The following is a 27,359-nucleotide window of genomic DNA, read 5'->3' on the forward strand; positions in this document are numbered from 1 at the left end:
TCTCTCTAATAAGAGAGAGCGACTGTGGCGACTTTAGTTTACCAGATGCTTAGTGACAAGCCTTTCTTTGCATCTGACTAGCACCAGTTTACTGGGCAATAATCTAATATGTCTAACATCTTTCCACAGATTATAAGGCCTCATTAACTTTTACATTTATTAATAAACTGTTAGCAGAATTTAAGACAAGTTAATTATACAGGGATTACTGGTGAAATAACTGTTTTCTCACTTGCTTTTTTTTGTTCTTGTTTTTTTGCATGTAAGGGCTGGTTTAATACGATAGTGAGATTTTGTCCTTAAAATCTTCCACCTGAACAGTAAAACGCATATGCCAAAGTTCATAGAGAGTGCAAATTTTAAATGCAGTCACTTTCACAATCAATAGTCACTAAATGTATAATTACAAAATGCCGAAAGCATTGTCTCCAATTCTGGAGATGCCCTATACAGTCCATTTAATATATTAAATGTTGAAAGACACTTGGTATGCAAAAAGTGAATGCTTTGTGAACATACATTTTAAACACGGCTTAATTCGTAATTGTTGGTCAACATATCTGTTAACCTATTCATTATATCAGCATCTATCATTGGGAAAATATTGAAATGTATTGTATTATGTAGCAAGTAGCAGGACAATTGAGGCTTGACAAAAGATCAGTGGATGAAGGAGAACCAGCAAAATGTAAAGTGTATGATTTTCAAAATACATTTGACATGGTGCCATTCTATATGAGTTCATGATTTTAGGGGTGGTAAACTAGTACGTGTGGAGGACTGGTTAACTACAGAAAATAGAATAAATTAATCATTTTCAAGATGGCAAAAAAGTGCAAAAATTCGTTCAGAACATGGATTCAAATCCTAAAATGGCAATTGGAGGAACTTGAACTAAATTAATGCAATCTTGAGCTCAATGCTGAGCACAGTAATGCTGACCATGAAATCTTCATCAGTTGTTTCTTTTAAAAGATGTTTGCTTTACTTGTGTCCTTCAGGGAAGAAGCTCTGCCATTCTTACTTGGTTTGGCCTCCTTGTGACTACAGACTCGCAGCATTTTGCTTGACTTGTAACAATCCGCTGAAATGTCCGAACAAGTCATTCAAATTAAGGACATTTAGGGATGGGCAACAAATATTGGACTTGCTAGAAAATTCTAAACAAAGAATCTGCAAAATGCTGACTTAAAGAGAGAGCTGGGTACATGAATCACAAAATGTCAGTATGCAACTTCAGCAAGTTGATAGGATTTTTTGCCCTTATTGCAGGCAGAGGCGGGTGAGGGACAATATAAAAGTTAGGGACATCTGAGTGAAAATGTCCAGGGCATTGGTAATACTGCACCTAAATACTATATATATCGTGTATATACTGTATTTAGTTATGGTTGCCTTACTTTAGGAGGAGCACACTGGTAGTAATACCAGAGAAGGATTAGGAGGCTGATTCCTGTGGTAAGCTTTGTCTTCTAGGAAAAAAATTAGTAGGCTGGTCCTACAGTCATTGCAGTTTTGAAGAATGAGAGGCAATATTATTCAAACATATAATCCTTTGAAACATCTTTATAGGGTAGATGTTGAGTAGATGTGTTCCCCTGTGGAAGAAATAAAACAAGGGGCCTTCATTTATGACAGAGTTGAGAAGAATTCCAGAGTATTTGGAATTCTCTGCCATAGACAGCATTGGAGGATGGATCATTGAATGTATTGAAAGCTAAGCCAGATAGATTTTTAACTGACAAAGTCATGGGTTACAAGGGTCATATAGGAAAGTGTATTTAAGGTCATAATTAGATTTTAACTGCCAAAATGCACTTAAGGGGTCAAATAACATAATTCTGCTTTGCCGTTCTACTGTTCTGTTAACATGTTGTTACTTATTTTATGAACATCCTTCATTTTTTCATTCTTTGCTGCAGTTCTGCTTCAACCTAGGATTTAAAACAAAAATACTCTTGTCTGTTTTCAACTGTCTTTTATCTGACCTGATCAGCATCAATACCATTCGATATAAATTGAATAAAAAATGAGCCAACTCATCCTCCATCATTGCAATTGACCAAAGTCAATTCTTCAACCTGTTTGTTTTAAATGTACTATATGGAAATAACCTTTCTCAGTATTTGGTGAAATTTGCTACATTTATAACATTATTGACCAAAAACAAATAAACCAATTTATTCTCCAACAGGCAGCAAAGTAATTTAGGGAATATCCATAATTCCAAAGATTATTGAAATTATAGGGAAATCACTCATTTTCTTCAATACTTTTTCTCCTTTCGCATTTTGAAACGTAATTTCAGTAAGTTTTGGAATTAAGATTGATTTTTCCATCAAGAACATGTAAATGTGCATCACTTTTCACAGCATGTTAACATTTATTTGCTACAATTGTCCTTGGTGACCAGCATGGAAAAGAAAGGGTTAGAAAACATCTTCAGTCAGCCTCAGACTTTTGTGACTTTCTCAGAATCGTTGTGTGGAAATATGCAATATTATTGGCTCAGATCTCTTTGGAAATGGATTAAAGCAGCAGGAAAATATAATAACTTGGTGTATACATTTATTTTAAATACCAGGTTTGCAAGAAATATAAAATCCATTTTTACTAAGTTACCTGTTTTCAAATCTGAAATCTCTAACCAGTTCTTCTTGCTTTAATTGTTTCCATGGAAATATTGAGCATTCATCAAAAGCAGAACCATTTGTGTGATGTGCACCTGAAAGTAAATTATTATGCAAGATGATATGGGAAGCTCCATGATTGGATTTAGTAAGGGGAGGTCATGCCTGGCAAACCTGTTGGAGTTCTTGAAGAGGTGACAAGTAGGTTAGACCGGGGAAACCCAGTGGATGTGGTCTACCTAGACTTCCAAAAGGCCTTTGATAAGGTGCCACATGGGAGGCTGCTGAGCAAGGTGAGGGCCCATGGTGTTCGAGGTGAGCTACTGGTATGGATAGAGGATTGGCTGTCTGACAGGTGGCAGAGAGTTGGGATAAAAGGTTCTTTTTCGGAATGGCAGCCGGTGACAAGCGGTGTCCCGCAGGGTTCAGTATTGGGGCCGCAGCTGTTCACATTATATATTAATGATCTGGATGAAGGGACTGGGGGCATTCTAGTGAAGTTTGCCGACAATGCAAAGTTAGGTGGATAGTCAGGTAGTACTGAGGAAGTGGGGAGGTTGCAGAAGGATCTAGACAGTTTGGAGGAGTGGTCCAGGAAATGGCTGATGGAATTCAGTGTGAGCAAATGCGTGGTCTTGCACTTTGGAAAAAAGAATACAAGCATGGACTACTTTTTAAACGGTGAGAAAATTCAGTTTTGGTCCCCACACCTCAGGAAGGACATACTGGCACTGGAGTGTGTCCAGCGGAGATTCACACGGATGATCCCTGGAATGGTAGGTCTAACATATGAGGAACGGCTGAGGATCCTGGGATTGTATTCATTGGAGTTTAAAAGTTTAAGGGGAGATCTAATAGAAACTTACAAGATAATACATGGCTTGGAGAGGGTGGATGCTAGGAAATTGTTTCCGTTAGGCGAAGAGACTAGGACCCGTGGACACAGCCTTAGAATTAGAGGGGGTAAATTCAGAACAGAAATGCGGAGACATTTCTTCAGCCAGAGAGTGGTGGGCCTGTGGAATTCATTGCCACAGAGTGCAGTGGAGGCGGGGACGCTAAATGTCTTCAAGGCAGAAATTGATAAATTCTTGATGAAATTAAGGGCTATGGGGAGAATGCGGGTAAGTGGAGTTGAAATGCAGCCATGATTGAATGGCGGAGTGGACTCGATGGGCCGAATGGCCTTACTTCTGCTCCTATGTCTTATGGTCTTATGGTCTTATGATCTTGAACATCAGTGACCATTTCTGACCTGTGTTAAGTAAATTATTCTTGCTTCCTCAGTATTTAAAAAACATGATTCTTTTAATTGCCTGAAACGTTAATTTGTTTTCAAAATTGCTTTATAGATCCAAGCTAAATTAGCTTCTAGGTTATTCAATCTATGGGGCAATTTTATTATCTCGAGAAATGATAATTGGTTCTATTTGGTTTTATACTGGTACTGGTGACTTTCACCTTTTCCAATGGATCCTCAGAGCCATAAATTGTAGCTAGCTCAGATATTGGATAATTGTTCACAATATTTTAGTTGCACTTAACTAGAAATAATTGTTAACAACTTTGAGGTTGATTTCTTTTGCTGGAAGTAAAAGCTCGTCACAGTTAACGCATTTTGATGGTGAAATCAATTCTATTGGAGTACAGTATACAATTTTAGTTTTTTGTATTTCTCTTTGCTTAGTTTGTCAACAAGTTCAGTGGGGTGTTTAATCAGGTGGTAGGGTATGAAAAGGAAACACCACTGCCTTCCGATTTCTGATTGATCAATTTCGATGCAGGAAGCTGCATAGACAGCCTTCCTGTTTTGATGCTAATTAACAACATTCTGGACTCATCACATTGCTGCTGGTATCACTCTGAGACAGACAGGGAGTCACCATTTGATACCCGAGAAACAGGCTTCCAGGGAATGATTCCTTGTTCAAAGACACTCATTGTCTGATCGAGAGACCTGGCATTTGGAACAGGACAACTCACTGAGAGGCAAATTTTGCTTTTCCTTCTGACTTCCAACCACCTTTGTGCAACAGTGGTTTGAGTCCCTATTGATCCTATGTATCTCCTTGCAATCTTTACCAACAAACAGCCATTACTCTCAGTGACACTGATGGGCACTAGAGACTGCCAACTTTGCAGAGGGTGGGATTTCTACCACTGGGGCCCTGAATCTCAGGGAAGACCTGACACTACCCAGTTAAATGCTAGATTGGAACTTAAGTCTGGTGGCTTTCCCCACTGGGGGCATTGTAGAACCTACATGGGTTCTCTTGCCTGTGGGCGACACACCCTCCGCCAATATTAAATTCTACCCATAATGTCTGATGGTTAGTTTGTGCACTGACAAGTATGTAGCTTTTATGGTACATTTAAAGTGGCTTCCTTATGACTTCTTAAGAAGAGTAAAGGAAAAGAATTGTATCGTGTTAGGTTTTTAATCAGGAGCTAGGACCACTTTCAAGTTCTAACCACATGGGTCTGCTTTGTGCCCCCTGGCACGATATTTTGAAAAATGGTCTCCCAGTTGAACAATTTGGTGTCTGTGGTTCTGTTCAAAACGACGGGCCAATTTCTGAGGCTGAGTTGACAATTTCCCAGCAAAGCCTGGCTTGCAGCCACACAAGGTGAGGTGAGCATGACTGTGGCAAGCAGGAGACTGCAAAGACACCTCAAGGTAGTGCCACCCTCTAATTAAGTATTATGTTGTTAAAAAGTTACAGGAACACAACTGTCAGAATGGAGGGGCAACCCTTTCACAGGGCAATGGCTGTGGCCCTCTGGCATCCACTGCTGGAAGGTGGGTGGAAGGGGTCAATAAAACAGGCCCTGAGCTCAGTAACTTGTGAGAGTCTGCTCCATGGCTGAGAAGATCCCATTCTCCTCAGACCCTGAATTGATCTTTAAGAGCTGCCTGTCAATGTTGCATAATTAGTTGATTCTGTTGTTTAAGTACCTCTTCCAGGATCACCTAGATTGGCAATACATTGATACTCTCATCTGAAAGTTTGCTCCCAGGTGCCCCTTTAACTCTGCCTCTGCAGTACCAGGAAGATTCATTCATTATTTTCAACCAAATGTGACAGAAACAAGTATTTTGTTTCTGGTAAGGGGGTGACCATAGAATCCCTACAGTGTGGAATCAGGCCATTCGGCCCATCAAGTCCACACTGACCATCAGAAGAGCAGCCCTCCCAGACCCATCCAGCTACCCTATGAATGATGTTTGAAATGTATTGTGTACAAAAACATGGATAACTTCTATCTTGTAAATAATGTTTTTTTTAATAGCATTATACTTTCTTCCCTTCAGGAACCTATGGACCAGAAAATTGGGCGACATCTTACATGAATTGCTCTGGTATCAAACAGTCCCCAATTGATATTGTAGATCAGAAGACTCATGAGAAGGATGTCTTGCAGCAAATACATCTTGAGGGATTTGAGATTGAGTCTTCTAATAGAACTCGTATGAAAAACACTGGAAAAACAAGTAAGTTTGTTAGTATGGATAGCCAATGTTTTTCTGGTTATTTAAACTACCGTCAAATATCTGGGGATATTTAAATGCAAACAAACATGAAAGAAGCTAGTGCGGTAAGAAACTAAAATCATAAAATATTACATTATTCGAACTATATCACGATAATGATGTCCTCTACGGTTACTGTAGATTGATGATTTTTGGTGCAGTATGCTATGTGGTCCTAAGTTTGCATTGCTGAATCACTTCAACGTGTTCCGTAAACTAATTGCAACTATACATTCAATTTACCTCTTTATAGGGTGGGTGAATTCCTGAACTTTGAAGAAGTAATTATAAATAGATTTGTTTAAATGTAATTTATGCAAATCAGCCCTCAACAGCAGTTTAAATATCAATTTGATTTCTTATCTAAGTGACCACAACTCACCTTAGTGCCTCAGGAAACAAGTTTACAGACAATCGGGAGCAATGCTTCGAGCAGGCATGTACATTGTTACATTTCAGGTTTCCTCCCAATACTCTGAACTCATGTTCACAACAAAAAGGTTGTATCCCACAAGCAAAGCTTAGTCTCGTATGAACTGAAACTTGAAACTTTTCTCATGACATGAATGGGATAGCATGCCAGCGCATATCTTTCTCTCTGTGATGGAAACTGTGCGGACTGTCAACATGTTCTACTGTCCACAAGTGATAATTACTTTGCTGTAAGAATGGATTGTTCAGATTAAAACTCGGGGTTGAATTTTCATTCCCGAGGCTGGTGTGCCGAGTCAGGAAAATTCTTCTGTCTCCAAATCCAACTTAGAGTCATAGAATCATAGAGATGTACAGCATGGTAACCGACCCTTCGGTCCAACACATCTATGCCAACCAGATATCCCAAACCAATCTAGTCCCACCTGCCAGCACCCGGCCCATATCGCTCCAAACCCATCCTATTCATATACCCATCCAAATGCCTCTTAAATGTTGCAATTGCACGCAATATTCCAAAAGTGCTTAACCAATGTCCTGTGCAGCCTCAACATGACTTCCAACTCCTGTACTCAAAACTCTGACCAATAAAAGAAAGGATACCAACCACCTTCTTCACTATCGTATCTACCTGTGATTCCACTTTCAAGGAGCTATGAACCTGCTCTCCAAGGTCTCTTTGTTCAGCAAAATGTTGTTCAACACTCCCTAGGACCTTACCATTAAGTGTATAAGTCCTGCTAAGATTTGCTTTCCCAAAATGCAGCACCTCGCATTTATCTGAATTAAACTCCATCTGCCACTTCTCAGCACATTGGCCCATCTGATCAAGATTCTGTTGTAATCTGAGGTAATCCTTTTCGCTGTCCACTACACCTCCAATTTTGGTGTCACCACCCTCTGTCTTCTACCTTTGAGCCAGTTCTGTATCCAAATGGCTAGTTCTCCCTGTATTCCGTGCGATCTAACCTTGCTAACCAGTCTCCCATGGGGAACCTTGTCGAATGCCTTACTGAAGTCCATATAGATCACATCTACTACTCTGCCCTCATCAATCTTTGCTACTTCTTCAAAAAACTCAATCAAGTTGTGAGACATGATTTCCCACGCACAAAGCCATGTTGACTAGCCCTAATCAGGCCTTGCCTTTCCAAATACATGAACATCCTGTCCCTCAGGATTCCCTCCAACCACTTGCCGACCACCGACGTCAGGCTCACTGGTCTATAGTCCCCTGGCTTGTCCTTACCACCCTTCTTAAACAGTGGCACCATGTTAGCCAACCTCCAGTCTTCCGGCACCTCACCTGTGACTATCGATGGTACAAATATCTCAGCAAGAGGCCCAGCATTCACTTGTCTAGCTTCCCACAGAATTCTTGGGTACACCTGATTATGTCCTCGGGACCTATCCACCTTTATGCGTTTCAAGACATCCAGCACTTCCTCCTCTGTAGTATGGACATTTTGCAAGGTGTCACCATCTATTTCCCTACAGTCTATATCTTCCATATCCTTTTCCACAGTAAATACTGATGCAAAATACTCATTTAGTATCTCCCATATTTTCTGCGGCTCACACAAAGGCAGTCTTGCTGATCTTTGAGGGGCCCTATTCTCTCCCTAGTTCCCCTTTTGTCCTTGATGTATTTGTAAAAACCCTTTGCATTCGTCGTAATTCGTTTTGCCAAAACTATCTCATGTCCCCTTTTTGCCCTCCTGATTTCCCTCTTAAGTATACTCCTACTGCCTTTATATACTCTTCTGTCTATACCTGACATATGCTTCCTTTTTCTGAACCAAACCCTCAATTTCTTTAGACATCCAGCACTCCCTATACTTCCTAACCTTTCCTGTCACCCTAGCAGGAATATACTTTCTCTGGACTCTCGTTATCTCATTTCTGAAGGCTTCCCATTTTCCAGCCGTCTCTTTACCTGCAAATATCTGTGCCCAGTCAGCTTTTGAAAGTTCTTGCCTAATACTGTCAAAAGTGGCCTTTCTCCAATTTAGAACTTCAACTTTTAGATCTGGTCTATCCTTTTCCATCACTATTTAAAATCTAATAGAATTATGGTCGCTGGCCCCAAAGTGCTCCCCCATTGACACCTCAATCACCTGCCCTGCTTTATTTCCCAAGAGTAGGTCAAGTTTTGCACCTTCTCTAGTAGATACATCCACATACTGAATCAGAAAATTTTATTGTACACACTCAACAAATTCCTCTCCATCTAAACCCTTGACACTATGGCAGTCCCAGTCTATGTTTGGAAAGTTAAAATCCCCTACCATAACCACTCTATTATCCTTACAGATGACTGAGATCTCCTGACAAATTTGTTTCTCAATTTCCCTCTGAGTATTAAGGGGTCTATAATACAATCACAATAAGGGGATTATCCCTTTCTTATTTCTGAGTTCCCCCAACTAACTTCCCTGGATGTATTTCCAGCCTCAGTACAGCTGTAATGCTATCCCTTATCAAAAACGCCACTCCCCCATTTCTCTTGCCTCCCTTTCTATCTTTCCTGTAGCATTTATATCCTGGAACATTAAGCTGCCAGTCCTGTCCATCCCCGAGCCATGTTTCTGTAATTGTTACGATATCCCAGTCTCATGTTCCTAGCCATGCCCTGAGTTCATCTGCCTTCTCTGTTAGGCCTCTTGCATTGAAATAAATGCCATTTAATTTATCAGTCCGACCTTATTCTATGCTTTCTCCCTGTCTGCCCTGACTGTTTGACCCACCTTTGCTCGCAGATTGATCTCTTTCCTCACTATCTCCCTGGGTTCCCCCTCCGCCACCCCAACCTTACTAGTTTAAATCCTCCCAAGCAGCTCTAGCAAATCTCCCTGCCAGTATATTAGTCCCCTTCCAATTTAGGTGCAAACTGTCCTTGTACAGTTCACTTCTACCCCGAAACAGCTTCTAATGATCCAAAATGTGAATCCTTCTCCTATACACCAGCTCCTCATCCCTCTATTCCTGCCCTCACTAGCTCGTAGTACAGGGAATAACCCAGATATTATTACTCTCGAGGACCTCCTTTTTAAATTCCTGCCTAACTCTGTGTAATCTCCCTTGAATCTCAACCTTTTCCCTTCCTATGTCGTTGGTTCCAATATACAGAATAGCCTCCTGCTGGCTCCTCTCCCCCGTGAGAACATTCTACACTGTCTCTGAGACATCCTTGATCCTTGCACCAGGGAAGCAACACACAATTCTGATTTTTCGCTGCTGGCCACATAAACATCTGTCTGTACCTCGGATTAGAGAGTCCCCTAACTCAGTCGATTGCTTGGAACCAAATGTACCTCTCATTACCTCAGAGCCAGTCTCAGTACCAAAAACTTGGCTACGTTCCCCTGAGAATCCATCACCCCCTACATTTTCTAAAATAGCATACTTGTTTGAAATGGGGATAGCCACAGAAGACTCCTGCACTACCTGCCTATCTCTCTTACCTTTCCTGGAGTTAACCCATCTATGTAAAGGTGTCGGAGACTTACCCTCCTTCCCATAACTGCAATCCACTACATCCCCTTGCTGTTGTAAATTCCTCATTGCCTCTAACTGCCTCTCCAACCAATCCGATAGTATTCGCAACCAACGGTATTTATTGCAGATAAAATCCTCAGTAACCCATAAACTCTCCCTAAACTCCCACATCCGACAAAAAAGAGCATATCACTCTACTAAGGGCCATGTCTAATTCCAATCAAAAACATAGATTTTTCTCTGGATTTTTATTTAATCTGTGCAACATTTAAGAGGCATTTGGATGGGTATATGAATAGGAAGGGTTTGGAGGGAGATGGGCTGGGTGCTGGCAGGTGGGATGAGATTGGGTTGGGATATCTGGTCAGCATGGACGAGTTGGACTGAAGGGTCTGTTTCCATGCTGTACATCTCTATGACTCTATGACTCTGTCTTCAACACAAATCAATGTAACTTTCATCTTCACTTTTCAGGCATGAAGCTGGGCTCTCTTAGATTTCTTTTTCCCCCCAATATGAATTATATAAAAATCAGGCAATTTTGCAAAGAGTTGTTCATTACCTAAGTAACGAAGATGAAAATGACCCCTTTATCTCCGTCTTTGGATAATTTATGTTAAAATAATGTTCTCTGATTTATTGCAGTCAGATATTGATGTTGCCCATGCAAGGTGACAATATTTTTGTAGGTGAGGTTAATATGCTACACTTTCAGTATTGTACATTGCCTCTAACTTTGTGGCTCTGCCTTGATTAGCCTGTTGGTTGTGATAATGGAAGAAACGTATGTGTTGTGTTATGACTCACAGACTGAGTCTCAGCAACCCTTTAAGAGATATGCTAACGATATCATCACTGCATCATAGCATGTGGTACAAAGGTTTGAGACTTCAGCTTGACTAGGATCAGTTGAAACATGGCATGCTACAAGAAGAAGGCTGCTCTCTGTTACTTAATAGGTTGATTTTCACCCAGACACTTAAGTGCCTCTAAACATAATGTTTGTTAGCTATAAGATATTACATGTGTAATATATAATATGTTTGTTAGATGTAATATAGGTTTTATGGATTCTTAAATAAAAAGTTATTCACTTTTAATTTTGTATGTTCTAAGGGATAACATAAACATCACTGTACCAGATAAAATACCATGCTGGAGGTGAATTCAAAGTCCTGTTCTAAACCAGGATTAGATGTGCAACATTATTTATCAGAATGTTATACATTTGACCAACTGTGAAAATTTCCACAATTTGGACTAGACTAAACATAACCTCACCAAATGGCGTTATAAATTGAATAATGAATCAATTGAATAAGCAAGTTTTCAGATTCCTTGCTAATGTTAGTGCCATTTGTTCCATTCTTTCATGTTTATTTTGAGGAAGTGGCACAGCATTACAAGAAACTAAGTTCCACTGAGGCTGTAATGTTTGAATATTTAAGATATTAATATGAGTATACCTCAAGTATTTGTAGCAATTTTCAGCAAATTATGGTTCAAAGCCTTTGCGGTATTGAAGTAGTGACCTTTGAAATAAGACAAAGTGTACAGTGCAAATGTAATTGCCACTGAAAGTTAATGTTAAATTGTCTTGGAAATTAGTCAGGAAATGTAATTGCTGAAACAGGCTTTAAGGTTTCAATTCTTGGTTAGAATTGTAATTTGTCTGTGGCTTTCTGACAGGAAATATGTGGCTATATTTGGTCTAATACCCGATTTACTTTGTAGCTTTATTATCAGTGTCAAAATAAACAGGACAATACAAATGTTGTTCTGAGAAGGAGACACCATCATAGAAATGATGCTGGCTTGTAACTCTAGAAGTAGCTTTCTCCCAAAAACAAAAAAAAAGCCTGTTGGTAGAGTTTGGCATATTTTGATTGTGACAGGCTGCAATTCAAAGCTTTCACTTCTGCTTTGTTCATGATAGTGATATGATCAGGCTTCAGCACAGGACTTTCAACTAGTGAAGAAGGTCAAGGCCCCTGCCTTTGGTCAATTATTTACTTGGTGCTTTAGAAACTGGACCCACGAGGCAAACAAAAGTGTTGACAGTACTAAGAGTTACAATTGGCACAGCAGAACTACTTCTGTGAAGTACTGTAAATGTGCCATAATGATTCTTAAGTATGCCATATCGGAGCAATGAATTATCCTTGACATTTTCTAACTTGAAGACCCATTTTTTTGAATAAAGTTAATTTTAAAAGATAAAGTACAAGCAGGAGAAATAGTTCTAATGAACTGTACTTAGATATTTGCCCAGGAAATATGGGCTAGATGAAAACAGTGTACTAAATACCTCATTATATTGTTGTGGTTCTGTTTGCCGAGCTGGGAATTTGTGTTGCAGACGTTTCGTCCCCTGTCTAGGTGACATCCTCAGTGCTTGGGAGCCTCCTGTGAAGCGCTTCTGTGATGTTTCCTCCGGCATTTATAGTGATTTGTATCTGCCGCTTCTGGTTGTCAATTCCAGCTGTCTGCTGCAGTGGCCAATATATTGGGTCCAGGTTGATGTGCTTATTGATTGAATCTGTAGATGAGTATCATGCCTCTAGGAATTCCCTGGCTGTTCTCTGTTTGGCTTGTCCTATAATAGTAGTGTTGTCCCAGTCGAACGCATGTTGCTTGTCATCTGAGTGTGTGGCTACTAAGGATAGCTGGTCATGTCGTTTTGTGGCTCGTTGGTGTTCATGGATGCGGATCGTTAGCTCTCTTCCTGTATACCACAAAGGTATACAGGAAAGCCACACACACAGACTAAGTCCTAAACTACAAAAGCAACCACCCCAACACACACAAAAGAAGTTGCATCAAGACACTGTTCAAAAGGGCCACAACATACTGCAGTACACCAGAACTGCAAAAAGAGGAAGAAGAACACCTATACAATGTATTCGCCAAAAACGGATACCCCCACAATTTCATCAACAGATGCCTAAGGGAAAGACAACAGAATGAGGACATGCCACAACCCAAAGGACTAGCCACACTACCATACATCAAAAACATTTCTGAACTGACAGCCAGACTACTGCGACCACTAGGACTCATAACAGCACTCAAACCAACAGCCACTCTCAGACAACAACTCACCAGGACAAAGGACCCGATACCCAGCATGAGCAAAACCAATGTAGTGTACAAAATCCCATGCAAAGATTGCACAAAACACTACATAGGACAAACAGGAAGACAGCTAACGATCCACATCCATGAACACCAACTAGCCATGAAACGACATGACCAGCTATCCTTAGTAGCCACACACTCAGATGACAAGCAACATGAGTTCAACTGGGACAACACTACTATTATAGGACTAGCCAAACAGAGAACAGCCAGGGAATTCCTAGAGGCATGACACTCATCCACAGATTCAATCAATAAGCACATCGACCTGGACCCTGCAGCGGACAGCTGGAACTGACAACCGGAAGCGGTAGATTCAAATCACTATAAATGCTGGAGGAAACATCACAGAAGCACTTCACAGGAGGCTCCCAAGCACTGAGGATGTCACCTAGACAGGGGCCGAAACGTTTGAAACACAAATTCCCAGCTCGGCGAACAGAACCACAACAACGAGCACCCGAGCTACAAATCTTCTCCCAAACTTTGAACCTCATTATATCTTCTTAACCACTTTATCTAACTGTCCTGCTCTTTTAAGGGACCAGTGGATATGTACACCAAGGGGCCTCTGATCCTCAGTGCTTCCCAATGTCCTGTAGGTCATCCTTATTTCCTTGCCTTGTTTGTCCTGCCAAAGTGCATCACCTCACAATTATCCAGATTAATTCCATTTGGCATTGATCAGCCGAACTGACTAGTGCATCTATCCCCTCTGTAATCTAATGTGGTCTCCTTCACTATTTACCACCCACCAATTTTCTTATCATGTGTGAACTTACTGATCAACTCTCCTTCATTCAAGACTAACAAATAGCATGGACCCAACACTGATCCCAACAGAACCCTGATGGACACAGGCTTCCTATCACAAAAGCTCTCCTTGACCATCATCCTCTGTTCTTTTTCTCATCGAGTTAGACCCCATCTTCCACCCTCTGAGAAAAAGAACAGGAAGTGGCTTCACCACAGGAAATGACATCACCAACCCAAAAAAACCCAAAAACATATAAATAGAAAGGGGATTATCAGCAGTGCTTTGCCTGAAGCCCACTGAAGATGTTACCTACTAGGGTGACGAAACTTCTGGAAATGAACCTTCCAGCTCAGCGAGCAAACCTACATCCTGAATGATCCATCTCAGATTACTCCTGAAATCCTGAATATCATGGATGACAGTCTTAAATAATTCCATGTGATATCAAGAAATGGCCAAGATGCTGGATACTGCAAAGGCTTGGGATCCGACGATGTTCCAGCAATTGAACAGAAGACATGTGCTCTCAAACTTGCTACAACCCTAGCTAAACTGTTTCAGTACAGCTGCAACACTGTCATCTACCTGACAATGTGGAAAATCACCTCAGTATGTCCTGTGCACAAATAGCAGGAGGAATCCAACCATGCAAATTATTGCCTCGTCAGTCTAATTTCAATTATCAGCAATGTGACGGAAGGGCTCATTCATAGGATGGAAGACAGAACTTGTAAAGGAATACATGGGGTCCCTGGTTTATGAACATTAACATATGTATTCTGGTACTTACGAAAGTGATCCCAAACACGGTTGTAATTTTAAAGACCCAACTTACAAACATTTCCTGAACTTAACAACCATTTTATGTTATCCAAGCTCTGACTTGCAAATGGGCTCCAGAATAAAACCCTTTCACAAACCAGGGATTACCTGTAACCTGTTCAATCAGTTTGTGTTCCACCAGGGCAAAGTGAGGACTGCAGATGCTGGAGATCAGAGCTGAAAAATGTGTTGCTGGAAAAGCACAGCAGGTCAGGCAGCATCCAAGGAGCAGGAGAATCGACGTTTCGGGCATAAGCCCTTCTTCAGGGCCACTTGGCTCCTGACCTCATTACAGTCTTGACCCAAATATGAACAAAAAAGCTGAGGTCCAGACATCTATGGAGAGGTGCTACCCTTGACATCATGGAAACATTCAATAAAGTATGGTGTAGTAAAGTTGGAGTTGATGAGAATCAGGAGGAAAAGTTTCAACTGGCTACAGCAATATTTAGCATAAATATAGATGGTTGTGTTTAAGTCAATCAACTCGGCCTCAGGACATCATCAGGGGCTCTTTGGGGTAATGTACTAGGCCCAACCATCTTCAGCTGATTTATTAAGACCTTCTTTCCATCATTAAATCTATAGTGGGGATGCTTGCCAATGATTGCACAATGTTCAGCACAATTTGTGACTCCCCAGATACTGAAGCAGTCCATGTCCAAATGCAGTACAATATGGAGAATAACCCAAGTGTCTGACAATGACCATCTCCAACATGACATATCTAAACATTATTCCTTGAAGATCAATGGCTGTGGAATCACTAAATCCCCCATTATCATCATCCTGAAGGTTAAAATTGGCTAGAAACTGAACTGAACTGAACCAACCAATGGAAATAGTCTTGTTACAAAAGCAGGCAAGGGATTAAGATTTCTATAGTGAATAACTAACTTCCTGTCTATTGAATATGCTCGAATGTGTTATTCCAAAATGCTCAAAAAAACTTGACACCAACCAGGACAGAGCAATGTGCTTGATTGGTACCCTAACAACACTGACTCAAAGTGATAATAGTGGGCACAATTTCTAAGGTACACTGTAGTAACTGACTAAGGCTCTTCTAACCCCACAATCTCTGCCATTTCTAAGAGCAATCCTAGGAAACAGATACCTGGGAATGCAACCACATGCAAGATCCCCTCCATGCCACAAGCCACCTGACATTGAAATATATCACTGTTCCTTTGCTGTCACTGAGTCCAAATCCCTTCTAACTGTGCAATGGGTGTGCCTACACCCCAGAGATTGCAGTAGGTGAAGAAGATAGCTCACCATCACATTCTCCAGAGCATTAGCGATGGGCAATAAACCTGAAAGAAAGCAGGTATAATCAATCACCATCAAAGTACAAAGCTCGAAATGAACCATGAACCTGTTGTTAAATAATACTAAAAATGGTTATATTACACTTGACTGTATGGAATAATATACTGTAAATAATTCTGAGAACATTCCAGATTCTGCTACCTCAAAATTATCCTTTTAATGATTCATCTCGATCAGAAAAATTATGACAAGTGGTCCAATTAATTATTGATTTTAGATTTACAAATGGATGATCTGAAAGTAAATCTTCTCATTTATGAATGGGATAAATTAAACCTTTGGGCCTGCAAAGCAACTTGCCTTGAGAGTTTTTGTGCATTTTTTGGACATCTGGATCTAAATTTGTAGTTGACATCTTTGTTGTATACATGTTTCACACCATTGTTCACAATCTTAATATCTGTGTGAAGCATAATATTTTGAATCCTATTATTTTATTAATATTCATAATAGTCCTGGATAATTTCTTAGTGTGGTCTTTGTTTGAAAGGATTGATGGAAAGTCTCATTATCAGCCAATCATTTTGTTAGCTTTTCCAATTCATTTCTCGATGAGGTTTCATAAACTGAATATAAATGTGTTTATTTTTGTGTGTGCCTGATTGCATTATTTATTTTCATGGTGATTTAGAATGCAATTCTTTAATGTTTCATGGGCTTTTTCTAAGGTATTTTTATTTCCAATAAAATTATTTATTTTCTTATAAGTGCTTTATTAAAACATCCAATGGTATTTTTCTGTTGCTAAGATGATAGTGTTATGGTAAACTTAGCTGTAAATTCTAATTGCTATTCAGAGTCCACTGACTTGAGGTCAGAATTTAATTGGACAGCAGGTCAAACTTTTAACTTACTTTCATGTTTCTTTTTTAAAAAATGAGTCTGATGAATAAGATTACGGTTTTTTTTCTGCTGCATCAAATGAGTACATTTTTTCTTTCAAATGCTTTTTGAAGCATGACCCAGAAGTTTAAAACGATATGTGACCGACACAAAATGTATGCTAAATTTTCCAACAGCCATTGGAACCATGTGTGAGTCCTGATCTGATTATGTTTGTCTCCTGTCCACCTGTGTTATTGTCTCAAAGCTGGTCAATGAACAGATCATTCTAAGCCTTCTGCCCACTTAGGAAAGAAGGGTGGGCTGTGCAGTCAGGATGGCCAGTTAGAGTGTCAGGATAAGTGTAACTGCCAGTGCAGGTGGGAGACGATGAGAGAACTATAAGATAGTCAGCATGGATGGAGGGAATATCTTCATAGGATTGTTTATGGAGTGGCTTTGGCCTGCTGACCCTCACAGCTCTGGAGGGGGGATTTAAAAGTGGTGTCAATGACCGCATCAGCTTGTTACCACAAAGCTACCTCGTGGAATGCTGGTGAGCTGGAGAATGGGGCTGTTCTGATGACAGGAACATTTTTACCTCCATTGATTCCTAATTTGACCCATTGTTGTATTATTGGCTAAATGCCCCATTGGAACAGGGTGCTGATTTTCTTACCTGCCAATCCCTAAATTATTCCTCAGAGGTGTGCATCCCAATGCTATTTGCCATTATTTTCCCAGCCATCACAGGTTCCAACCCATCTCCAGAAACATTCACCTCACTTTTTCTTGGAAGACCAGCAAGATATCTTCTATTGGCATTATTTTTACAAAGGCAAAGATGTGCACTTTTGCACTGTGCAACATATAGTATAATATTAGAATCACTAAATTATTTTCTTCTGTGGGATTTGAGCATCACTGATAAGACCAGCTTTTGGCAGAAATTCCCTTTCAATATGGTTGAATAAGTTAAATACAGTTTCTCAGTGATAATTATGAGCCAGCATGAGGAAGTTACAGGAACTGCAAGGGTGAAGAATACTGGAGCAAATGGAACAATGAATACCCAGAGTAGAATTTTAAACTGTGGATGTGGACTGTGAGATGTAATGTGTTGATGGACACAGTGATCTGTATGCTTTGCATAAATCCCTGAAAGAAGTTGGAGGTGAATTCCTCTTTATGCGCAGCTCTTTTGTGCACAAGCTCATTGGCAGGTTGTTTACAGTGCACCTAACAATTCCTGCTGCACGTCTGTCAGCCGCTGCTGGTAGATAATATTAACTTTAGAATCTGAATTCTCTGCAGTACGTAGCCTCACCCTCCAGAGAGCTGGCATTCCAGTTTCTCGAGAACTGTAGTAAGAGATTCGCCACATAAATGCTCTGCTTCTCAAGAGCGAACCATAATCGTCAGAGGAGAAAATTACAAAAAAGGAAACGGCTGCACAGCTTTTGGCACATCTTGGGGTTGCCTGTGTTTCAATCATTTCATTTTCTGGGATTAAAATTTCATTCAAGTGACCATCTGGCAGCCATTGCGGCAAGAGTGAGGATGCTACTACTCATTTGATTGTGTCGTAAAAATGACACCTAAAATACAATATGGTGTCCTTTAATCTAGAGAAGTAATAGTAGGTATGTATGTGGAAGCATTATCTTGCAAGTCACGAACTGCTGTATTTAGTTTGAAGGGCTTCTGAGGAGAATTCCAATATAGTATTAGTCAAGCATTCACACCTTGTAGAAATGTCACTGGGGGAATACCACAGACTATTTTATTAAGAGGAGTCTTTGTTAACTCATGTGCTAAAAGTTGACCTCTGAAGATATACAGTTGCGGATGTCATAGGGAAAGCAAAGTGCAGCCTGAAGGCAGCTTGAGAAAGTGGTATTTCTCATATGTGACGAGTTCGAACAGGCCTCAGGGGCCAAGGTAAACCGAGGCAAGAGTGAGGCCATGCTCTTCGGGAACAGGGCTGACCAATCCTTGATCCCCTTCACCGTCAGGACTGACCACCTGAAGGTGCTGGGTATTTGGTTCGGAGGGGCTGAGGCGTGAGCCAAGTCTTGGGAGGAGGGTATCAGCAAATTGAGGCAGAAACTGGGCAGATGGAAGCTACGGTCGCTCTCCATTGTGGGAAAAAAACCTGGTCATCAGGTGTGAGGCACTGTCATTGCTGTTATACGTGACACAGGTCTGGCCTATTCCCAGAACCAGTGCCGCTGCAGTCACTCGGGCCATCTTCCAATTTATATGGAGATCAAAGATGGACCGAGTCCGAAGGGACTCGATGTATAAAGATCTGAGCAACGGGAGAAAAAACACACCCAATGCCACCCTCACCCTGATGGCCACCTTTGTGCGTGGTTGCATCAAGCTGTGCGTGGATCCCCGGTACACAAGCACCAAGTGTCATACATACTGAGGTTCTATCTGTCCCTGGTGTTGCGAAGGATGGGCCTGGCCTCGCTGCCGCGGAACGCTCTGAGTAGTTGGACTGTTCTGTATCACCTGTCCTTCGCGGAGAAGTTTATGAAGAAAAACACCTTTGACCACAAGTCCATCAGGAAGTGGTCAGCACGTAGTGTCCTTGAGACCCTTCGGGAAGAGGAGAGGGCAGTTCCTATCGAGCGGTTCCCTGAGCAGACTCTCAAAGCCATTTGGCAGAATGCCTCATCTCCAGAACTTACCAACAAGCACCAAGACATGGCTTGACTGGTGGTGAGAAGGGCTCTGCCTGTAAGATCCTTTATGCACGCCCAACTCTCAGCCGCACCGCACGTGCCCTCGAAGCGGCTGTGGGAGGGACGAGACTGTCACACACCTTCTTCTGGAATGTGCCTACGCAGAAGAAGTCTGGAGAGGAATGCAGTGGTGTTTGTCGAGGTTCGTCCCAAGCAGCGCGTGATGCGGGACTCCGTGCTCTACGGTCTGTTCCCCGGTACGCACACCGAGACAAACATCAACTGTGCCTGGAGGATCATCAAGTCGGTGTAGGACGCTCTCTGGGCGACTTCCCGGCTGAGTGTTGCAGACTGGCACATTCCAAGGTCCAGGACTACGCGCTGAAGCTTGGGGCAGCTGTCGCAAGGCGCGGTGGGGAAAGACCACCGTGTAACATCTGTCTGCCTAAGAAGAACAGGGGGCACACCCAGTCATTTGGGCTCCGCTGACGCCTCAGCAGAAGAGCTGGATAGTAAATGTACAGACTTGTATATAGAAAAATAAATTTTGATGTCTGTATGTAAAGAAATATAATGTGTGCGCAAGAATGGCATGACCAATTGAAAAGAGATCCAAATAATTTTAATGAATAAAATATATTTTTGAAATAAAAAAATTCTCCAAAACTACCCTTCTTTCTCCAATACCAGCTCAGAGACTCCTATTGAAGACTGTAAAGATGTGTCCAAAACAATTAATTGACATTAAGGCTTATATATTTTAATTAGTTAATTTAGAAAAAAATTACAAAGAGGCTTAAAATACTCACCTGAAAAATCTATGAGATTTCAAGGCACTTGGATCATTTGTTCTGCCTGGGGTTAGATATTTTGTAATCAACCTGTTCAGAGATGTTATTGCACACCTCTAAAGTACATGGGACTTCAACCTTGATCTCCTTAATGATAGTTTACATAGAGCTGTAGTGGTATACAGCACAGAAAAGGCCCTTCAGCCCATCAAGTCTCTGCAGATCATCAACTACCATGTAACTATTTTAATCTAAACTTCCAGCACCTGGCCAATAGTTTTGTATGCCTTGACATCGCAAGTGTACATTTAACATGCACCATGCCTGACAACTACGGAGTATAGCTGTCTTCCTGCCCTAAAGAATAATGAAAGTCTCACCTGCTTTGGATTATGTCTTCAAATGCTATGCCTAACTGACAACTCAACCAAGCCCTGAGATCAGCAGGAATCTTCTAGCCAGACATTCTGACATTTATCATTTATGTGACATTTATAGTTAAAATAAGGATGATAGCATTGGACTTAAAATTGGCTATGTTATTGTTTTGACATACATAGATTATGTAAGATGTCGTAAACTGCAAGATTTATCTTATATTAAGGTTGTCAACTCTCTGTGAATGGCCTGGAGCCTTGAGAAGTTGTATTTGAACATTCAGGATATTCCTTATGAAACCCGAGAGGGCGAAGGATGTTCACAGACCTTTTTTACAATTTTCTTTCAACATTTCTCTTTATCAGAAATAAAAACATTGAAAATTTGTGAAGGGGAAGCTGTAAGTCGGATAATCAAGCATCAGCTGGTTGGGTAATTGAATCTTTTTGCTTGCAAACTAGCATGGGAAGGCAGTGTATCACAAGGATGGATGGATTGGCTAACTCAAGGCAGGACCATGTCAATGTAATGAAATTTTCAGGAATGCCTTCAGGAATAACAGTTGTTAGCACTGCTGCCTCACAGCGCCAGAGACCCGGGTTCAATTCGCGCCTCAGGTGACTGACTGTGTGGAATTTGCACATTCTCCCCGTGTTTGCGTGGGTTTCCTCCGGGTGCTCCACTTTCCTCCCACAGTCCAAAAATGTGCAAGTTAGGTGAATTGGCTATGCTAAATTGCCTGTAGTGTTAGGTGAAGAGGTAAATGTAGGGGTTTGGGTGGGTAGGAGTATGGGTGGGTTGCACTTCGGCGGGTCAGTGTGGACTTGTTGGGCTGAAGGGCCTGTTTCCACACTGTAAGTAAGCTAATCTAAAAATAACCCACCTGCCAATCAGCTAATTAAGATTCTTAAGCAGAGCATAAGAGAGTTTGTTGATGGATTGCAGACGGTCACCAGAGTCTGCTGGCCAATTGAAGTATCATAGCATGTGGATCCTAAAGACTATAATTGAGGACTTGGGGGAATCCAGTGGTGAGAGATTAGATTACTTACAGTGTTGAAACAGGCCCTTCAGCCCAAGACGTCCACACCAACCCGTCGAAGCGCAACCCGCCCTGCCCATTCCCCTAACATTACAGGCAATTTAGGCATGGCCAATTCATCTAAGCTGCACATTTTTGGACTGTGGGAGGAACCTGGAGCACCCAGAGGAAACCCATGCAGACACAGGGAGAATGTGCAAACTTCACACAGTCAGTCGCCTAAGGCAGGAATTGAACCCAGGTCACTGTGAGTAGCAGTGCTAACCACTGTGCCACTGAGAGAGTAAGTACTTTTGCAACTCTACGCATAGGGTGGTGGTTTTGAGGAAAGCAGTATCGAGGGCCCCTCCCTATACTGCCAACCAGATTTCCTTGATTTACCAATCAGGAAAATGGTGAGTTGAGGCCCTGAAGTGGCTATTAATTAACCATTGAAAGGCCTTAATTAGTGACAGGTTCAAGGGGAAATAATAGTGAGTTGGTTCTGGAGAAATCATCTCTCACCATGTATAAGGAAAAGAGTATTATACCTTTGGTGGTGTTGTAATGGTGTTGTAATAATTACCTCCAGCCGAAAAAAAAGACCTCAGAACTTTTACTTCCTGGCGATCATTTTACATGTTGCTGCTAGCTGTCTCGAGCCAATCTCTAACGCATTCTGCACTAAGACCTGACAGATGATGGGATCAGTCATCAGGCTGAGTTCTGTATGACCTATTTGGGAAGTGAGTTGTGAGAATAGAAGACCTAAAAGCCCAACTGCAATTCAAAGTAATACTGTTGCAGTTCCGAGCCCCATCTAGATGTAAGATTACCCTTTTGTTTGTCGGGAAGCTCATTTCCATTTCTCGCTCTGGTTTTTGAGTAAAGACAGCAATTTAGGAACCAACATGCATGTATTAAAGCTTCCATCCTTGTGTCTGCGTACTTGGTGGACGTTTAAAACAGTTCAGCTCCCTCATCTTAAATGTAAGTTTGTGATCTGTGTAATTTTAAGTGCTGGATAAAAATCAGATGGATTAAATTAAATTTTCCTGCAATAAATTTATGACTGACTAGATTGCAAATGAAAAAATCTTTTAAAATTACATACATTTGATTGAAGTTAGCAATTGTTCTATGTCTTTGCCAAAGTATGATGACTAAAATAATTTTAAAGCATAGAACAATACAGAACAGGAACAGGCCCTTGGCCCACCATGTCTATACTGACCAAGATGCCATTCTAAACTAATCTCATCTGCCTTGATTTTTAGTTAGAAGATGGAACTTGCCAAAGTAAAGCAACAAGTTCCTTATTTTCTGAGTTTAAGATTATTTTTTCACACTTAGTCCAGACGAGATGCTCAGTAATTTGCAGCTTTGTGGGTGTCTCTCCAGACGTGCATAAAGTCCAAACAAATGGCGGAGGTTTGTTGTGCAAGGGCCCTGGTTTATTCTGAACCTGTTTAGCAAGGATCACTCTCATCATAATAGTTCAATGCCTGCCATTTGACAGGTGGTGTTTGTTACCAAGGAACATGTTAATAACTTCTTGTGTTGCTTGTTCTTTGATCCAAAGCATGTCCATGGGTAGAACTTGCACAAGAAGGTTGTTTTATTTAGGCCTCTAAGATGGAAGACAAACAGTAGGTTGACTGAGCATGTCATTATGGCATGAAATCAAATAGTTTCAAACAGCTTGTGAGTTTTTCTCAGATGGCAGATGTGTGATGTCAGTCATGACGTGCAGTGTTACATTAAATTGACCATCAGCAAGATGTGTGTGTGTGTATGTTTTGCAGAGTGACACCAACAATATCCAATTCCTGTACTCCTGAAGTTAGCATGAAGGTTCTGCCTTCTCATCGGCTGAGGCATGGTAATCCTCAAATTAAGCTCACCACCAGTCATGTCCCTCTAATGAAACAGCAACACTATGAACCTCTGGGACTATGGTGACTTTATCTTATTCTACTGAGGAATAAGATCAAACATGCCCTGATATCTGCACTATTGGCAGCATGTTGGGAGCAGTGTCCATGTAGATCCAGTGAATGTATCGGAAGTAATTGTGTTTTTTTTTGTGCGTTAAAAGGTATGTAAATTAAATATACTAATATCATTCTTGGAGTCGGGACTTCAGAACAGATGCTGGTGTATGGTGATTTCCTTCTTTGAAGCATTTTATTTTGCAAACAATTGTTCAAAGTGTTCTTTTAAGACAGTGATTGAATCCAGCATTTTGTTGGAGAGCAGATGACAGTGAAAGATGTTTATTGTTGGTGTTGTAATAGGAAGAGAAAACATAACTTTATCCTAAGTTCAGAAAACCTAAAATTGGACAATTTATTTTTTAAAAGTTGAGTTCAGAAGACCAGTCCTGCTTCAGTCCTGATGAAGGGCTTTTGCCCAAAATGTCGATTTTCCTGCTCCTCAGATGCTGCCTAACCAGCTGTGCTTTTCCAGCAACACTCTAATCTAAATTCAGAAGATGAGTGTTTAATTTAGAAACTAATTCACTTTCTCATCTAGGAGGTCAGGGAACAACTCATTTCAGTCGAAAGTTTAGTATATGAAATTTGCAAACCAGGAGAGTTTGCAGAGAAATCTACTAGTCACTAGAATTCAAACATTTTAGGCTCAGATTTGTGAAACATTCACCTCAGGAAGTTTCAGTGAAAGATCTTCAGAGTCCACAACAAACAAACTATCAGCCATCAGGAAAGTATCGAATTTCCATTAATGCTGAATAACTCTGGCTAAAGTGGTGGAATGCATTTTCAGCGACACTGAGCATTCTGCAGGTCTTGTCTTTCCATGGCGGCTACCAACATGTATGTGTAAGCATGTCGGGGACAGCTTGGTATTACTAGTATTGTTTGCCTTGATGTGGAGATCTTAGTGTCCCTACAAGAGTGATCATGGAGCACTCCTGTCATTTGGAGGATTTTCTCATATAATATGGTTTCTCTTGACCTGTCTTAATCCTTTCATTTGCTGTTTATCTCTTGTATTTTCTTGTTTTCTGCCTGTCTTCCTTCCTGCCTGTCTGTCTACTTATTTGCTTTTCTCTTTGGTGTCTTTTGCTTTTTACAGGTATAAAGTGGAGATAATAAAAGAATGGTTGAATTTTATGGTCAGAATCACCAGTAATGCTGTAGAATGCATTTAGAGTGTAAGACGTCAGCAGCATTTGGCTCTCAGTGGCTCTATTCGCATTTCGTGTTCCTGTACCTTCCACCTACTTCTTTCATTTCTTCCAGTCTTTCATTCCCATTACTGTCCCTATCTCCTCTGTTTGAATTTGCTTTGCTCTCATTCAGCTCTCCTTTAATCATCACTTTCATACCCACACCCACTCTTTTTCACCACCCCACCAAACAGAACTTGAAAGGCTGCAACCTTCTTTGTTCCTCCCTTTCCCTGTGTATTCCTCCTCCTCTTCTGTTACCCCCAAAGAAATTTTAGTTACTTTCAAAATTCAAATTGATTCAACAAAGAGTGTAGAATAAGAAAACTTTCCCTACCTTTTCACATTTGTTTATACCGATTCACAGGTTAGTTTAAATCACTCAATATAACTTTGATTTTATTAAGGCTTTTGAAATCTGCTCTTACTTGTTTTAAAATTGTTTGAAGAAAACCTTTTGATCACAGCAATGGAACCTGAAGGGAAATATGTAATCAATTCACTTTATAGAAAGGAACTGCTGTACCCTGGGGAATTATGTACATTGTACATGCTCAGACTCTGTATTTTAAATTTAGCTCAGGTGTCCACACAGAGCAAACTATCCAAATCCAACCTGTTGGCAGAGGGTGTACCTTTTGAGTAAAATTCTGAATAAAGACATCAAAGCATATAAGAGATATTTGAATACATTAAGTTTGATACACTTTTTTCAAAAATAAAATGTCTGAATTATGGATTTCAGTCTCTGAGGAAAAAGAAATACAAGGAAAAACCTGTTTACACAATGATTTATTGGAGTCCAGTGTCTAGGTTGTTTGATAAGCTAATGTCAAACCCCATAATAAATGTGAACATAAGAATATAAAGGGTTGACAGAACACGTGACCACAGCAAATGAAATAGTGTGGAAAGAGTGTGTATGTGCGCAAGTGCATTCACATTTTTAGCAAATTATGGATATGTGATCAACCTGTTTTATGTCAGTGACCTGCTAACAAACCTTTTTCTGTCTTATTGTCTTACAGTTGCTGTTCTACTGAAGGATGATTATTTTGTCAGTGGAGCTGATCTTCCAAGCAGGCTTAAAGCAGAAAAACTAGAATTTCACTGGGGTCAGAATGGAGGTTTTCCAGGTTCGGAGCACAGTCTTGATGGAAAAAGATATCCAGTTGAGGTGAGAAAGGCATCAAGTTGGTGAGATATTATTTTGCATCGAATAAAAAATATGCCTGTTTCACTGGTACTGGAAGTTTACTCTTGAATTAATTGGAATTTGATTTGCATCACAGACCAGTATTCACATTTATTTTCCATTTTTTAGTTTATTTTGTCTATGTAGTGGTAGCTCTGAAGGCTGGCTCTTTCCAAATATCTCAGGTATAAACTATTTTCCCAGATGGCCATTGATGTAGAAGAAGCACAAATCCTCATTTCAAAAGCAAATTCATAACATTGCTTGCAATACATGAAATGACAAAGCAGATTGTTACATCCTTACTTGGCTTAGATTTCACTGAGAAATTTATGAAGGAAATGCTATTCAAGGTATCAAAGTATTATATTAGTATTGTACTAAATGACCTATATGAAAGATTGCATATATCACATAAAACATACTGTGTTCAGAAACCATTACCATTCACCCATTTTTGTTTCTCCATGACAAAGTTGTGCACAATTAGGTTTAAAAATGGTTTTTTTTAAAATTCTATGCCAATTCTTTCAAATCAAACTATTCAGAGATGTTATTACCTACCTTTGGAGCCAGTGGGACTTGAACCTGGCCTCCTAGTCCAGGATAGGTACATGACCACAATAGGGCTCCACATCAACATTTCTCAATTCCAGTTTCAGCAGACCAACTAAGAATTGTAACAAGGAGAATCTTCTTCATTTTTATGCCTGTCATTCTTGTATCTTCTTTAATTGAGATTGCAATTAATATTGTTATATTCACTATTGTGCTGTAAGGTGGCATCCATTGGGAACTGGATTAGCTCAGGCCAATTGATTCAAATAATACTTTTTGGAAAGGCAAATCAGAGCAGGTCTTACACACTTAAAGTTAAGGTCCTAGGGAGTGTTGCTGAACAAAGAGACCTTGGAGTACAGGTTTATATTTCATTAAAAGTGGAGTCGCAGGTAGATAGGATAGTCAAGAAGGCATTTGGTAAGTTTTCCTTTGTTGGTCAGAGCATTGAGTATAGGAGTTGGAAGGTCATGTTGCAGTTGTACAGGACATTGGTTAGGCATTGGAATATTGTGTGCAATTCTGGTTCCTTTCTATCGGAAGGATGTTGTGAAAATTGAAAGGGTT

General features: G+C 40.5%; 1 protein-coding gene across 1 annotated transcript in view; it reads left to right on the forward strand.

Annotated features, from left to right (window-relative positions):
• LOC122559046 (receptor-type tyrosine-protein phosphatase gamma-like) overlaps positions 1–27,359 on the forward strand; it is a 644,852-nt gene that overhangs the window by 218,198 nt on the left and 399,295 nt on the right. The window contains exons 3-4 of the mRNA XM_043708214.1: positions 5,944–6,123; positions 26,068–26,216. Of these exons, the coding sequence (XP_043564149.1) occupies positions 5,979–6,123; positions 26,068–26,216 (294 nt within the window). The 5' untranslated portion in view covers positions 5,944–5,978. The remainder of the gene's footprint in view (positions 1–5,943; positions 6,124–26,067; positions 26,217–27,359) is intronic.

Source organism: Chiloscyllium plagiosum, chromosome 18, assembly GCF_004010195.1.
Source record: "Chiloscyllium plagiosum isolate BGI_BamShark_2017 chromosome 18, ASM401019v2, whole genome shotgun sequence".
Lineage (NCBI taxonomy): Eukaryota > Metazoa > Chordata > Chondrichthyes > Orectolobiformes > Hemiscylliidae > Chiloscyllium > Chiloscyllium plagiosum.